Genomic DNA, 18,091 nt, shown 5'->3' with positions numbered 1-18,091 from the left:
TGTATTTTATACCTTTTTTCAGTATTTTCCATTATTTTTTTTAATATTGACTATTTAGTCTAATAATAGTCCTGATGAATAAAGTTAATATTAATAATTCATTATACTGTATGTACTATGTACGGTACTCTATCCATTTAATATACTATAGTGAGGTTCACGTTATAATAGCAGTGTTTGATTAGCAATGGTCATGTCAGAGGCCCTGAAATTCATCAGCTACGACCTGAAAACTCTGACACCAGACCTGAGCCAGCCAGGTCACTCGATAATATTATTATTAGCAATGGTATTGCTATCTTGTCTATCATTCTTTCATCAAAGTGGATATCGCTATCTCTCGCTTTCTCGCTCCGCTCTGTTGCCAGATCGTTTTTTAGCAATATAGAAATTTTTTAAATTGACAAGATATTCAATCTTGATTATGATATCATTGAAAAATATAATTCCTTGCTTAATGAAATACAATAATTTATTATTTTAAAGAGGATGAATATTACATCAATAAACCGGTATCAGTTACCCTCAATTGAAGGCATTGACAAGACAGAGGATCGGCCACGTTGCTTTCCTATCTTTCTCCACTGACATTATAACTCGGACCGCACTATAGTTTATCATATGATAAATAAAGGAAGATGCTTTGTACTCCGTGACATAACTTCAATTTGGTACTTATGAAATCTATCTGTAATGTACTCGTACTTATTTTTTAGGATAGCTTTCTCTCTGGTCCTGGTGTATACTTCAGCAAATAAACTAGATTCGATTTCCAATATTGTAGGGTGAAAAGCTGTTTTGAAATAGCCACAGCAGTAATGAGAAAGCAACATAAAAATTCAACAATATTGATTGATTCACAATTTTGACTGACAAGGAAAAGTAAATATAGTATTTTCAATCTATTATTTATTAATTTCAGAAAAGAGTACTACAATTCTATTTTATGAATAAAAATCTGGTGTGGCGCACTCACACAACTTTCCTTGCCGTTATGAAAATTCATCACCTGACGCTAGTGTTCCCGCGCATTTGAAGTCTACTATTCAAAGATTTGAGCAAGCTGGTGACAGGGCAATAACGCTGGAGACACACATGAGGTCTGCTATCTCTTCATAGTGAATGATTTAATAGAATCAACACTAATTTGCAATTGAATAATCACATTTTCTCGAATTTAAAGCTTATTTTCAATTTTAGGTGAAAATGTTACTGAACATTAATTGTAGAGATTTTCATGCTCAATCTACTCCACTTGATTTTTTTCGTTTCAATTTTATCTGAAGCCTTATAATTGGGAATCTTTCTGCATTGATGGGGCGAAGCTCCTGAAATTTTTACAGATATGGGACTTGTGGCAGTTGATAGAGCTTATTGATGACTATTTAAGGTATGAATTTGATCGAAATCGTTGGAGCCGTTTCCGAGAAAATCACGAAAAACCCTGTTTTTGACAACATTCTCGCCATTTTAGCCGCCATTTTGAATTGCATTTGATCGATATTGTTCGTGTCGGATCCTTATAGTGAAAGGACCTTAAGTTCCAAATTTCAAGTCATTCCGTTAATTGGGAGATGAGATATCGTGTACACAGACGCACATACACTCATACACACACACACACACACACACACACACACACACACCACACACACACACACACACACCACACACACACACACACACACACACACACACACACACACACACACAACACACACACACACTCACACACACACACACACACCACACACACACACCACACACACACACACACACACACACACACACACACACACCACACACACACACACACACCACACACACACACACACAAACATACAGACCAATACCCAAAACCAGTTTTTTGGACTCAGGGGACCTTGAAACGTATAGAAATTTAGAAACTGGGGTACCTTAATTTTTTTCGGAAAGCAATACTTTCCTTACCTATGGTAATAGGGCAAGGAAAGTAAAAATAAGTAGCCCTGAATTGATACATTTGAAGATGACTGACAAGGATATACCTATAGAGAAATAAACCAACTATCAGCATGAGATGTTGTATGGGAAGCATTAATGTAATTCAAAAGATATGCTAGTAGTTCAAAGTAAATCACACCACATACAATCAGAATAAATCAATTCATGCGGAATAATTTATTACCATAACGCTCCATTGGTTGAAATGAAATATTCCCAGTAAATATCTCATGTGTGGAATGTCTTGAGAAAAGTACAACATTTTTCACTGTTCAAGATGCAAATTGATACAGACGAAATGGTACAGAAAATTTATAAGACGTTGTGAAGCATGGTCGTTTGACGCTGGGGTGAACGCAATAAGGCGGCGGCAGGGCGTTTTGAAGGGAAATGAGCCATAACTTATCGCGTCGATTCCCGAAAAGTGGGCAGGCTGCGTCTATTTATCATAACGGAGGCGAGCGGCCAGGTAAAAAGGTCCCGGCTGTAAATCTGAAAGCTGAAACCACACGATATTTCATAAAAGATCGCTCTTCAGCACATGTCAAAGTCTTGTGGGTCTAATTTTAGGACTAGAATCTTCACTATTATGAGTAGCTAGTAACGTATTCATATTTTGTATTTGTGTTTTTGTTTTTTTCAATGAACTTAATTTTTAACATTTTCTCATGAACCAACTATAGTGAGATAGATAGGTTAGGTAGTTGCTAAGCTTTCAGTGTAGGTAGACTGTTTAACATTAGATTTCGGAAGTTTAAGTGTAGTGAGATACTATCTCTGTGCATGTAAAGGTGCGTACAGACTGTCGCTCTGCTCCTCAACCGAACGTCACTCCAGCAGAGCGATTGATGATCGACCGGGGAGCAACAGTGGTTCGACCGGGGAACGCGAGAAGATCTAACATTTTCCGTAAAGTTCATGATGGGTGCGTGGGCGGTGCGACTGTGGTTTGATGGTGGTACGAGGGCGGTACGAGGGAGGAGCGTGCTCGGTGCGGGTTGGAAGCACGAATATGTGTACGCAGCTTAACGGAACCTTACTAGACTCTGTGTTCCACGAGCCTATATACTGTCTATACATATAAAAAAACTTTCTATTTTTTCTCGATTCGAAAAGAATAGTTAATAAGTGGGGTGAAATTGAATACATTGAAATTCGCCGATGATATTGTTATTATGGGAAATAGCACCGAGGAAGTATGTAGAATGATGAAGGAAATGATTGAAGTAACAAAAAAGGTTGGATTGAAAGTAAATTTTGATAAATCAAAAGTAATGATTTATAACAGTGAAAGTAACGAGGAGTATTAGAGACCGAAGACCGAAGGATAGAAGCAGTTGAACACTTCATCTACTTAGGACAGAGAATAGGGAGAGATGGACAATGGGGAGAGATTACTAGAAGAGTGGCAATAGGTTGGTCAATGTTCAAGAAATACAGCTATCTCTTCAGATCTAATATTCCCATGGAAAGCAAGAGATGCCTACTTCAAACATGTATTCTACCAGTAATTCTATACGGCTGCGAAATGTGGACTCTCAATCAGTAGCGGCTCGTGATCTTTTAGCTTGGGGGTCCAACATCATGATAGGGTTCAACATCATGATCTATTGGGGAGAAAGGTCAAGAGGATATAGAGTATTGAGCATAAACAAGTGTAAAGGTAATCAATAATAATTTTATAATTTTACGGAATTATCCCCCAATGATTAAATATATTTTCTACAAATATAGATTTTTTGTCCTGTTCATATTTTTCTTGTTTGATTTTTACTTCGGGAGTTGCTCTACCATCATGTTTTATTTTACACCTATCCTCAATATTAATAATGTTTGTCTTCAACAAATACTGAACCTTATTCATATCTTCATCAAAATGCTGTTACGGAGCCTAACACAATAAATTATAATCACACTATCACTAAAAGAAAATGGACATATTAGAAATACTCACGAATATACGAAACACACAAGAAATTACTATATTCTTCAACACGCAAAACAAATTTATATAACGAAAAATGCAGTGAAATCTATCACAACTGCATTTGTATACAGTGTATACCCGAAAACGTACCGTATAACCTCAAAACTGTCACGCTTAGGCTAATTCTTGTTCACCGCTTTTTTACTGTTTACTGCCAACAAATTTGAATTTATTGGTTAAGTTCAAGATGGCAGTGATACTGAATCCGTATCACGAATACTCACGATTTATTCCGAGGTTTACCGAATGCCTTACTTGCCTCGGCTACGTTCGGTTACACTCGGATGAACTCGTGAAACATGGTTCAGGCAGGATTGTGAACCAAATTCGTGCTAGCAAACCGATTCCCCTCCTCCGTTCCACTACTTCACCCAGACTTGTTTTTGGTTCACATTGGGGAATGAACACTGCCCTCCACCACCACCCGTCTCGTCGTGCCATTCGGTGCTGTTTCAAGCAAGCCACTCCGGCACCGGCCGCAAAACATCGACGTTTAGTTTATGTAGACGAAAAATGTTGTGATGTAATTTGATGAGTATAATATAAGAATATAATTATTTGAATTGCAAATTCATCATTGTGTAGGAAGTTGATTCAATTCTGGGGGTTCAATGAACCATTGAACACATAGGACGAGCCGCCACTGCTCTCAATGAGAAAATAATCAAGAAACTCAGAACAAGTGTGAGATCGATGGAAAGAATTATAATAGGAGTGAGAAGAATAGATAGGAAAACCAAAATATGGATCAGAAATGAAACAAGAATTGAAGATGTAGGTCGAATGATAATGGAGGGAAAATGGAATTGGGCAGGCCATATCGCAAGACAACGGATGGAAGATGGACCAAAACAATACTGGACTGGCACCCACGCACGCTGAGCAGAAGCAGAGGAAGGCCCCCCGTACAGATGGGACGAAGAATTCAGGAGAGTATGCGGCGGAGCGACGTAGCAGAGATTAGCAAGAGAAAGGAAGGGATGGGAGAGAATGAAAAACGTATTCAAACAAGTCTGGCTCTACAAGAATTGAAATGAAGAAGATGAAAGAGAACTTTACAAAACTCACTCGTACAACACTTTATCCTTCTATGGAAAAAGGATGATTATACCCCAGCATCTGCTGATTATTGTCTTTTGAATTGTATATAGCTGCTTTTGATTTTCATATTTTTCTTGTTTGATTTTTACTTCGGGAGTTGCTCTACCATCATGTTTTATTTTACACCTATCCTCAATATTAATAATGTTTGTCTTCAACAAATACTGAACCTTATTCATATCTTCATCAAAATGCTGTTACGGAGCCTAACACAATAAATTATAATCACACTATCACTAAAAGAAAATGGACATATTAGAAATACTCACGAATATACGAAACACACAAGAAATTACTATATTCTTCAACACGCAAAACAAATTTATATAACGAAAAATGCAGTGAAATCTATCACAACTGCATTTGTATACAGTGTATACCCGAAAACGTACCGTATAACCTCAAAACTGTCACGCTTAGGCTAATTCTTGTTCACCGCTTTTTTACTGTTTACTGCCAACAAATTTGAATTTATTGGTTAAGTTCAAGATGGCAGTGATACTGAATCCGTATCACGAATACTCACGATTTATTCCGAGGTTTACCGAATGCCTTACTTGCCTCGGCTACGTTCGGTTACACTCGGATGAACTCGTGAAACATGGTTCAGGCAGGATTGTGAACCAAATTCGTGCTAGCAAACCGATTCCCCTCCTCCGTTCCACTACTTCACCCAGACTTGTTTTTGGGTTCACATTGGGGAATGAACACTGCCCTCCACCACCACCCGTCTCGTCGTGCCATTCGGTGCTGTTTCAAGCAAGCCACTCCGGCACCGGCCGCAAAACATCGACGTTTAGTTTATGTAGACGAAAAATGTTGTGATGTAATTTGATGAGTATAATATAAGAATATAATTATTTGAATTGCAAATTCATCATTGTGTAGGAAGTTGATTCAATTCTGGGGGTTCAATGAACCATTGAACACATAGGACGAGCCGCCACTGCTCTCAATGAGAAAATAATCAAGAAACTCAGAACAAGTGTGAGATCGATGGAAAGAATTATAATAGGAGTGAGAAGAATAGATAGGAAAACCAAAATATGGATCAGAAATGAAACAAGAATTGAAGATGTAGGTCGAATGATAATGGAGGGAAAATGGAATTGGGCAGGCCATATCGCAAGACAACGGATGGAAGATGGACCAAAACAATACTGGACTGGCACCCACGCACGCTGAGCAGAAGCAGAGGAAGGCCCCCCGTACAGATGGGACGAAGAATTCAGGAGAGTATGCGGCGGAGCGACGTAGCAGAGATTAGCAAGAGAAAGGAAGGGATGGGAGAGAATGAAAAACGTATTCAAACAAGTCTGGCTCTACAAGAATTGAAATGAAGAAGATGAAAGAGAACTTTACAAAACTCACTCGTACAACACTTTATCCTTCTATGGAAAAAGGATGATTATACCCCAGCATCTGCTGATTATTGTCTTTTGAATTGTATATAGCTGCTTTTGATTTTGAAATTTTTGTAATTGTTTAAGAAAGCAATAAACGGGTTATTTATTTAGGTAGACCGCGATCGACCTTCATGTAAAACAAACACATTTCAAAGCATTGGAGAGAACAGTAGAGTTATTTTTCAATACCGGTTCAGCACGATAACATTCAGATGTTTCCAGTATTGCCAACTTATTAGTGGCATCTATTGTAATCAAAAGCTACACCGCGACAAACATTATCCTGTTTGCACCTTCATGAAGTCAGCAGCTCATTAACATAGGTTAGCTATCATTGCCTGTCATTATATCAGATAGCTCTAACTTTTTCCAACACCGTACCATTGTCAAATTAATTGCAGACTATGTAGAAATTACGAGAATATTCAATATCAATTCTGAAAATAAATAAAATTATGTAATTGAATCATGGAAAATATTTATTTATCAATGAATATAATTTATTAGAAATATTATTGATAGTTATTCACAAGAATCAATGATTGATACCATATCAGATACCACACCGGGATTACTCGAATTACAGCTATCCACTACAGGTGGCACTGGAAAGAACTTGGCTTTAATGCCTCCCTATCATTTCTACTGACTTCATAACGTGAGCCTTACTATAGTATCATTTGAATCGGTCTGAATAATACATTAGTAATTATTGTAATACAACAATACACATGCAGGGCTTCTGTTAAGTGGTTGTTCCGGCATAAGAAACGACAAGGTTCTGTATAGAATTGGACAAAACCCCTTGGAAGCGAGTCATCTTTTACAGAGTTTTCAGTATAAATAGGCTCCTGTGGAGATTAACCCCGCTGATAGTATTCGGCTCACGTATCTTCCTTGATAGGTTGACGAAGACCTGAAGATGAACGTTTTTTTTTAATTTTAGTAACTCACTCGGTTGGAATTTCGGTGAAGAAGTAGAATATTATTAAGGGATGATATGATAATATTCAAGCTTTTGTTGAAGAGCACAAACTCAAGTTACATAAATTTAAGAGGCAGACGCGTTCTGAACCATTTGACATCATGATTATCAATCAATGATGCTCAGTCAGGTTCTAATTGAAAACTTAGCAAACTGGTAACTTGTACTGAAATCTAAAAGAATTTTTAATAGGCCTATAACCCTTTAACCATCCTCGGTAAATAAGGTATCTATATGCAAAATTTCAGGTTAATCAGTCTATTAGTTCAGACCACGGTATTTTGATGAAAACGGTAGTGGTCATGAAATGTGTGCGCAGTGGCCAGCCAGCTAGATTGCGTCATCGCCACCAACCGAAGTTTTTTACACCTATTGGCAATATTTATGAAACTTATTTGTTAAAAACAGATGATTGGATATAAAATGACGTCAGCTATACATATACTTGAATGAAACTAAAATAAAATCTAGGCTTCACCAGCGAAAAGGAAATCTTTGCCCGCTGGTGAGAGTTGCAAAACATTTCATTGATTAGTATCTTCTTAATGTGTCATCGATAATTATAATATTTTGAAACGATACTTCATTCAGGTATCATACTTGACATATTCTCAACCCAATCTTCATGTGGGAATGATCCTTGAAAAACATTCCTTTGACTGTTATCATCAGCTTTCTAACTGAAATTCCCATCAGATATTTCTTTTTCTTTGGTCCATATCGAGCCTTCAAATTGTGTGAAAGTAAGACTGTATATTTACCAACACACATTTGAGAACATTCCATTGATTAGTATCTTCTTAATGTGTCATCGATAATTATCATATTTTGAAACGATATGTTTATTTAAGTGTAATTTATGTATATTTTGAGTATGATAATGCAGGTATCATACTTGGCATATTCTCAACCTAAACTTCATATATAACCAAACATCAGCTTTTCAACTGAAATTCCTATTACATATTTCATTTTTTGTGTAGTTGAGAAGTTGATATTGTGGTAATTATTCATATTGAATGAAAAAGACTAAGAAATTGTCAAAAACCACAGATTTATTGATACTTAGAAAGACCGGTTTCGGCTATTACACCATTGTCAATCTCTGATAAACTAAAACTAGATACAAGAGCAGCAGAATTTATACTAGTAGGCGAGTACTGCTATTGGTCATGGTCAAGGGCATGAACGCCTGCCATTGGCCCAGCTAGACAGTCTCCTCCCACGCAACGGTGTGAAAAAATGGCGGCTTAAGCAACAGAAAGTGGGGTGTACAAACTCAAATGTGGTGATTGTAATGCTTGTTATGTGGGTCAAACTGATAGTAGAATTGAAGTTTTAAAAGTAGAATATTGAAAAACACATCAGAGATTGGAATAAACAAAATGGAGAATACAACTTTGCAGAACATTTGAAAACAAATAATCACAAGTTCACAGTTAAGGAGAATTTTGAGTTCCTGCATGTTAATAACAAAGGCAGATCTTGAATATTCTAGAGGCTTTAGATATAACATGAGTAATTGAGGAAAATTCCCAGTATACTTTAAATGACCAGATCCATTTCAACCAATACAACACTACGGATTAAGTTTTTCCATAAAATTGTAAGCATACATTAGCCAATAGTTCTTCCATTTACATATTTGTTTTATTATTTTTCACACATTTTCTCTTGGCTCTTATTTTGTACTGAAAGTGAATTTTGTTATCATGGTGATTCTGTTGCTCAAGCCGCCATTTTGTAACAACGTTGAGTGGGAGGAGACTGTCTAGCTGGGCCAATGGCAGGCGTACATACCCTTGACCAATAGCAGTACTCGCCTACTAGTATAAATTCTGCTGCTCTTGTATTTAGTTTTAGTTTATCAGAGATTGACAATGGTGTAATAACCGAGACCGGTCTTTCCAAGTATCAATAAATTTGTGGTTTTTGACAATTTCTTAGTCTTTTTCATTCAAGATATTTAATTTTCTTTTATTCATATCAAGCTTTAAAATTTTGTGAAAAATTTGGCTGTTTATTTATCAACACACATTTAAGAACATTTCATTGATTAGTATCTTCTTAACGTGTCATCGATGATTATATATCATATTTTGAAACTATACTTCATGTAGCTATCATGAAGTATTCAAAAAAAAATATCTTACTTGGCAAAACATTTCCTCAATTATCATCATCTTCCAAACTGAAAATGTCATGAGATATTTTCTTTCCTGCGGTTGATATCAAGCCTTAACATTGTTTGAACATGAGACGATATTTATCTCCACACATTATTTCCGAGATTTACAATTATTATCATATTTTGAAACGATAATTCATGGAGGTATCATGAAGTATTTAAAAAAAATATATCATACTTTGCAAAACATTTCCTCAATTATCATTATCTTTTTAACTGGAATGTCATGTGATTTACCATTTTCTGCGGTTGATATCAAGCCATGAAGTATTTAAAAAAAAGTATCTTACTTGGCAAGACATTTCCACAATAATTATCATTATATTTTTAACTGGAATGTCATGAGATATACCCTTCTCTGCGGTTGATATCAAGCCTCAACATTGTGTGAACATGAGATAAATACCTCCACACATTATTTCCGAGATACGCCCTCTACAAGACAATGTCATGTTTCAAGTGACATTAAGAGGTCTTTAAAAGAGAAAACACCGTGTAACTGTGGAGTTTCTCTTACTTTATGATCGGACAACTCTCAAAGAGAGAGACATTTATTAGAAAAGTTTTCTCTTATCGGTCCGGTGGGGTTGCAACGCCTGCTGAAGTCTCTTTCTGTCGATCGTTTTTCCAGAGAGAGGATTTTCCAGTTTCTTGCGTCTTGGTCCTGGGAGGAAAATCATGAATCAGTTTCTTGCATCTTGGTTCTGAGAGGAAAATCATGAATATCAGTCTCGACTTCGAATATGGACTAGTATGCAAAAACTTCAAATCCTTTCTTGAACATGATTGATTACTATCCAAGTTCTCTTGAGTTTCAAGTTAGTATAGTATTCAACGGAGAAACTTTGAATATTCTTCCCAAAGTGGTGTATAATATTTCTAAATCAGTTCTCTTGATCATAAGTAAGTATAAACTTGAGTGACTGGACTTGAAATCTGATTTTTTACAACATGATGAATTGAAAATATAATATTTCAAGTAAATAATATGGAAACTTCAAGTACCCTCTATCATTCAGAATATTACAACGACTAGTTTCGACCATAACTTAGGTCATTTTCAACTTGAAAAGTTTTCAACTTTTACACAACTTCGTTGTAATATTATTTCAAATAATAAAGGGTACTATTCAGTTCAATTCAATTCAAATTCTTTATTGCATGATCAAGAAACATTACAATAATACAAAATCATTCACATGAGGAGAGAGTAGAAATTTCTTATTATCTAGACGACAATAAAGGTATTAAATTAATAAGTCATTACAAAGGAATATTTGCCATTCTACAAGATACAACAATGCAAATGAAAACTACAAACTACAAATGGGTACTACAAGTTTCCATATTGTTTTTATCAAAATTTGTAAAAGTAGCCCATTCAAGTGAAGTGTTTTTATTCCAAGTAAGTATGAACTTGAGAGACTGGACTTCAAATATGACTTTCCACTAAATGATAAATTTCAAATATTGTTATTGAAACCTTGGTTTGAAAACGTTTAGGAGGAAACTTAAAATCCTACTTTCTATATCATCTTCCTTTCGGCTTTCTCCATTCATATATGATTTTCAACTGGTATAGATAAGTGAATTTTCTAAGTTTCAATTTTCTACGAACATTCAACCTGATTGATGATAATTTTAGTTTACTCCAGTTCCAAGTGAATTCCAACTAGCATGACAAAGCATCATATCTTATCGCAAACATGATCACGTTCTATCGAAGCTTACATTTCGAGTTTTACCTGTTATTCGAAAACCACGGTTTCCTATGGGATTTTACAAGCTTTGTTCTCACTTTTGTGTTGAATTCAAGGGTGAAATTCAAAGCGTAATGTACCGCTTCGAGACTTGCTTTCCAACGTCGACCAGATATAGTTTTAAGTTCTTCGCATTATTTCTCACACACATTGATGATTTGATCTCAGACTTGATAGTACCTTAGGAAAATATGATGTAAAACGAATTCAAATTTTTAAAATTTTTTGGAATTATAAATATCTATTATAAACGTCTATTTAGAATAATATACAGAAGGACCTTGCTCTCGGCTGAACTCTGTTCATTGTTTTAAGGCTTGGCGGGGAGTATAGGTATAATCAACGCCTGATTCTAAGATATCACTAGTGCCAAGCTTTTTATCAATGAAGCCCGTTAGATTCTCATAAATCAACACTCGACATTGCTCCTATATACTTCAAAAACATTAAGGCCCGGCTGCACAACAGCCGGTTAAATTTTAACCGTGATTAATTTCACGAGAACCAATCAGAGAAGGCGTTTTTGAAAAGACGGCTTCTCTGATTGGCTCTCGTAGAATTAATCACGGTTAAAATTTAACCGGCTGTTCTGCAACCGGCATTAAGAGTAGATCGTTTTCTACGATATAATGGTTTGAAACTAATTCATAGACGTCATTGAGATACGTATCAGTCGAAACAAAGGAGATAATAATAAGATGAGAGCCTTCTATAAACTACAGAAATCGTATATGAAATATTAATCATTAATAGAAATATGTTAATGATAATCTAGATTCTATTTTCCATGCTCCGATGATATGATTCGAATACACAAAATAATTGTTCGATGGTCATTGTTGAACAATTATTATTTTCCTGAATCCAAACATTTCTTAAATAAATGTCTAAAGAGACTTGATAGACATCAATTTTTCCAAACAAGCATTTATTTCATTTCTATTGTTATTTCATAGATTTCAGAGAGAGACCCAGCTTTTCATAGTATTACTTTTCAATTATGCAAATTTCAAACAGTACAATATATTCTCATTTGTTCTCTTGGGATCTATGTTTCTTTTCAATAATCTACATGGAAAAATCACATCAGAATATCATAATCCTGAACAAGCATGTTATTTCATAGATCTCAGAGAGACCCAGGTTTTCATAGAAACTACTTTTCAATTATGAACATTCCAAACAGTACAATATATTCTCAATTTTTTTTTCTCTTAGGATCTATGCTTCTTTTCAATAATATACATGGAAAAATCACATCAGAATATCATAATCCTGAACAAGCATGTTATTTCATAGATCTCAGAGACCCAGGTTTTCAAAGAATTACTTTCCACTTATAAACATATCCAAACAGCACAATATATTCTTAGTTTTTCTCTCACAATCTATGCTTCTTTCCAAGTAATATAGACGGAGAAAACGCTTCTGAATATCTGAGTTCATAAATACTAGAGAAAAAAAATAAGAGTTTCCACAATATGAATTAATTGGATATGAATTGATAGTATTTTCCCAGAGTACATGATGAAATATCCCTACTTTTCTCCTAATTATAAAATATAAAAATCCATGAATACTAGAGAGAAAATAATATGAATTAATTGGATATGAATTAATAGCATTTTCCCAGAGTACATGATGAAATATCCCTACTTTTCTCCTAATTATAAAATATAAGAATCCATGAATACTAGAGAGAAAATAAGAATTTCTACAATATGAGTTAATTAGAAATGAATTGATAGCATTCTCTTGGAATATGTCATAAAATATCCATACCTTTCTCCTCATTATCCAATAACGTCACATCTCTGCCATTTTCCAGGAAAAGCTCTTCATCGCTGCATGCAGTTGACACAATAAAAATGAAAATTGTCACAGGAATTTTATATGTCATGGCTATCTACTGCTTTTAAAAAATGTCCACATGAAAAAACGGCCAGTAGCACGTGTCAACTCTCCACTTATCAAATCACTGGAATTTCATACGAACTGAATCAATGTTCTGACTATGAAACACTACTTGATATCTTCAGAGTTTGTTCAAATGGAATTGCGTGGTTGAAATTGAAATTATTCAGACGTACATCTAGCATTCCTCCATAATGAATATCAAATTTAATTTCGATGAAACTAGTATTTCAGGAGTTGACGGTGTCTCAATATTAGAACTAACTCATTTAATGTGGAGAAGAAAGCATTCAAGTTGAAATTTGAATGATTATAATCAATCAAAATTCGATTCAATTATCACTATTGTACTAGCTTTTGTGAGTCGGAACGGGCGTTATAGCCTAAACCTTGAATGTAAGAAGAAGAAGATTATATGAGAATTGTAAATCAGTACTTGGAGTTTTTTCAAAGCAATCTAATTCTCCAATGGAATTGAAAGAGAAGAAAGTGAGATCATACTCAGTGTATATTATTTTCTTGATTTGAGAAATATTGTGTAATTAATTATACGAAAGAAAGCATAACTGTATCTTCAATTATTATTGTAAACTCAAATAATTGCAACATAATCCTATCAAAGTTCAGGACAGAAACTGATTTGGGTCAATGTATGGTTGTTATTCTCTCAGTCATTGTGATTATTTGTAAATCATTACATGAAAGGATGAAATGAGAATGGACATTGATATATGAGTCTTTCAATTTCAAATAGAGAAAATGGCAGACAATATCTCACGTGATAGCATAAAATATTCAAAAATTTATCGAAGTACAATGATGTATAATGATGTATTTCTTTTCTTCAATTTATCATATATTTGATTTATTCATTTATCATTTACAATCAACTTAAGGACAAAGGAACAGACTACAGTCCAAAACTTCTTTTCATCCCAATTTCATAAAATAAATTGTCCAAATGGGAAAGATGTAACCTTAATTATCTATGAAGACTTCCTGAAGTTGAATACAAAAACTCTTCTGTTTGAAAAAGGGTTGATTCCTCCCTCAAAATATTATTTCTGTCTGTCATTTATTTCGAGGAGGATGTAACCCTAATAATCCATGAATACTTTCAAAGATTAGATAGGAAATTTCTGTCTAGAAGTCCAGTTTCATCTTGTGAGAAATGTTTCGAATAATTTTGTTTTTTCTGCTTGTAGTTAATTTCAAAGCATATTTCAATAATGCATGAATACTCCAAAATTTCAAACAGGTACTAATAATAATATTGTGAGAAAAACCTGGACGAGCAGCAGTGTTTCAAGTCGATCAACGTGTCACAAACATAACCTAAAAAGTCACCGCCACGCGTTCGCGCGCGATAACGAAAACGCGGCGCGAACCAATCCAAAACTTCCAAAGTGGCCGAGAATCGGTTGTGGAAGTACACTCTGGTGCCGTAACAAGTTCGAAGTACACTCTGGTGTCGGCAAGAAGCGTGTCGAAAGTTACGACTTATGAGGAGGAGGAGCACGATGAGTGAGTGAGGAGGAGATCACCTCCTCACACCCCGAAGTCACGTGGAAAACTGAGTAGTCCAAGTTGCGGCGTGTCCGTCCGTCGGTTCTCACTTGGATCAGGCGCAAAACAACACAGCCCCAAAAACCTGCCCCTTCACCCCGGGCCACAAAATCTACCCCAACTTGGCTTCGATGTCAATCAACACCCTCTCTCTCTCACTGTGTTGCTTTCTCTCACTCAAACTGTCTCAATGTATTTCTGTCTGGTATCAAGACTCTTGGTCTCTCACAGTATTTGAATTCCTCTCCACCTATCATACTCTAATTTAGTATCTTATAGAAATGCTGAGCTCTATTTGTGTGTTTGTGACGTTTTTACCTTAAAAATTCCTGATGGTAGGGCTCTGAAGAAATCTTACTAAATTTATTCCTTTGAAAGGCTGGCCCCACCACACAACGCAGTGTACTATAGGCTGTACTCTACTCTAAACTGTTCTTTTATTTTTCTTAACACTCGTGTACACCTCGTTTTTGGGTAATTGTTCATTTTCTTTCTGTTTCTCCTCATATTATACTCAAATCTCACAAATGTTTTACTCTTTCTGAACCCTTAAATTCACCTGATACTCAGATCCCGCAAATGTTTTCCTGTTTCTGAATTCTCAATCCTAGTATCTACTCACATAATAAACACTTTGAAGAGAAAAATTTGATTTATTAATTTTTTTAAATGTATTCATTTATCTCATTTTTGAATGATTCATTAGTATCTTCGAATTTGAATATCTTTGGAACGTAATAAGAAGACAAAGATATTGTCAAATTTCACTGAAAATTTATTAAAAACTTTAAAACAGAACCATGGTTTCACGTAGTTAACCAACGCATCATCATCTGTACTTAGTAATGAGGATACAGAAACATTCTTAACCTAATCTTAGTAGTTCTAGAGCTCCTAAACTAAGATTAGGTTAAGAATGTTTCTGTATCCTCATTCCTCAGTACAGCTGATGATGCGTTGATAAACTACGTAAAACCATGGTTCTGTTTTAAAGTTTTTAATGAATTTTCAGTGAAATTTGACAATATCTTTCTTTTCCTATTATGGAGAGATTTCATAACATGACCATCAATTCTACTAATCTTTGGAACGTCTGACTAAACTAATCTTACTAAATTAATTTTTCAATCTTTTATAATATCTCTCTTCCTTCCTGTTCATCTTTTTCTAATTCCTGTTGCATGTTCTATGCCCTCCCATGATACTCTGTTCCATGCCAATTTCCATTTCATTTACAATTTTACTTATCCAGTACTATAAAGTTGATATTCTTCCACTTATCCTCTTATATTTCCTATATTTTTAATCACTCTATCGCCCTCTCGCTCGATATTCTAGGATCCACCGTATCTCTCACAATATCCATATTTATTTCTCTCTTTCTTTTGAAAAGGTAAATTTTTATGGCTTTCTGTTGGTTGTGAGCTCCATACGGAAAGCAGATTAGATTATCAATCAAGCCATCAATGTACCTTTTAACTGTAATACTTTAGATTATGATACTGTTTATACTTATTTTCGTTATACAGTCGAACCTCCAGTTAACGAAATCCTCCACACAACGAATTTTTACCTGGTCCCATGAAATTTTTGAGTTTTGGCTGCCTATTTACCTCTATTTAACGAATCTCGAATCTCTCAACAACAAAGTTTTCTCTAGAATTCAACATACAAAATGTAGTGAGTATAGGAAGCAGACGGTCATTTTCAAGGAAATGTTTAGCTTCAGCAGGGAGGTCAATAGACTTAAAATAATGGCAATTCAGGTAGGAAGAAGATAGGGTGGTAGACAGTCAATAGAGGTTGAAACACATGTCGGAAATTGAATGCAAGTTACTGGAAATAGAATTTCAAGGACTTTGTCATTCGTAGACCAGGCAGGTGAACGACTGGACTTTCCCATTTTTGCTTTTGTCACACATTTCAATTCTTAAAACTGACTATGATGATGATGATGACTGTGACGAACCTGAGGAGAAGAATCCGTCAGATCAAGAAGTTTTAGAAGCTTTCAAAAATATCAGGCAAGGATTTAAACTGTAAAATAGTGTACCTGACAACAATAAATAGATGTGAGTCGTTTATTGAACAAGATGTTTTATTCAAATGCAAAATTAAACTGAAAATTACTCACTTTTTCAAATGGAACATTAAAAATAGGAAAGATGTGTTATTATAGTATTTATAGTAATGTTATTGACAAAATTACAGTATGTTATGTTCATTCTCATAGTAGTGTAAAAAGTAGTGAAATATATATTTTACGAATAAAGTTGAAAAATATTACTACTGTACTGAGTATGTACATTGATTAAACTCTACAAATAGTACAAATCAAGCTTTCTGCGAATGAATTGATGAGTTTACTTACTTATTAAATTCTATAAATAATATTAAAAAAATCTTTTTTTTTATTTTAAAACAGCATGAATTTTCATATTTCAGTATTATTATTGAGGTACCCTACCTACATTCCCGATCATATGTTTTATGTTATATTCATTTATCTACCGCCGTGATACGATATTACAAATTCATAAGATCGTGGCAGTTTTCTTGACAGAACAACCTCTCAATAACGAATACCTCTCTGCAGCGAATTTTTTCTCGGGATAATCGACTTCGTTATACAGAGGTTCGACTGTATTTCTTTTGAAGCACCTTGTTTTATGTCGATTTTTCAACGGGCGCTAGCGAGTTATCACTTTCAAATCAAGGCCAAAATTGTTGTCCGTCTGTGATTCATCTATCTCTATAATCTATAGGTCATCCATAGTTCTGATAGTTTGTCTCCATCATCTATCTCTGTTTCTCATCTCTTCAACTCTATCCTAGCCTCCTTATCTTACTATAGTGAGGTCCACGTTATCATGACAGTGGATAAAGATAGGAGAATAGCGATGCCGATTCCCTGCATTAATTAATTATGTTTCTACACTGTGAAAAACATAATTGACATCGTTGTGTACCTATAAAAGGATAGTACCACCGGCTTTGTCGAATGATAGACAAGGATAGCAATTCCAAAGTTGAGCAAATACTGTCATTATAACGTGGACCTCACTATAGCATTCATCTTTCTCAGTCACTCTTTCTCTCTCTCAGTCACCCTTTCCTCCCTTTCTTCTAAGGAGCCCTATCAATCAAAAGTTAGTGACTTGTAGGGCTATCGGCCCAAATTCCTCCCCGACAAGAAGAGAC

General features: G+C 35.0%; 1 protein-coding gene across 1 annotated transcript in view; it reads right to left on the bottom strand.

The window, feature by feature from the left end:
• Positions 1-13,382, bottom strand: part of LOC120350798 (hemicentin-2-like) — a 228,886-nt gene extending 215,504 nt beyond the window's left edge. The window contains exon 1 of the mRNA XM_039425661.1: positions 13,193-13,382. Coding sequence (XP_039281595.1) covers positions 13,193-13,310 — 118 coding nt within the window. The 5' untranslated portion in view covers positions 13,311-13,382. The remainder of the gene's footprint in view (positions 1-13,192) is intronic.
• Positions 13,383-18,091: the final 4,709 nt, after the last annotated feature.

This window comes from Nilaparvata lugens, chromosome 4 (genome assembly GCF_014356525.2).
Source record: "Nilaparvata lugens isolate BPH chromosome 4, ASM1435652v1, whole genome shotgun sequence".
Lineage (NCBI taxonomy): Eukaryota > Metazoa > Arthropoda > Insecta > Hemiptera > Delphacidae > Nilaparvata > Nilaparvata lugens.
This window is presented reverse-complemented; position numbering and strand designations above follow the sequence as displayed.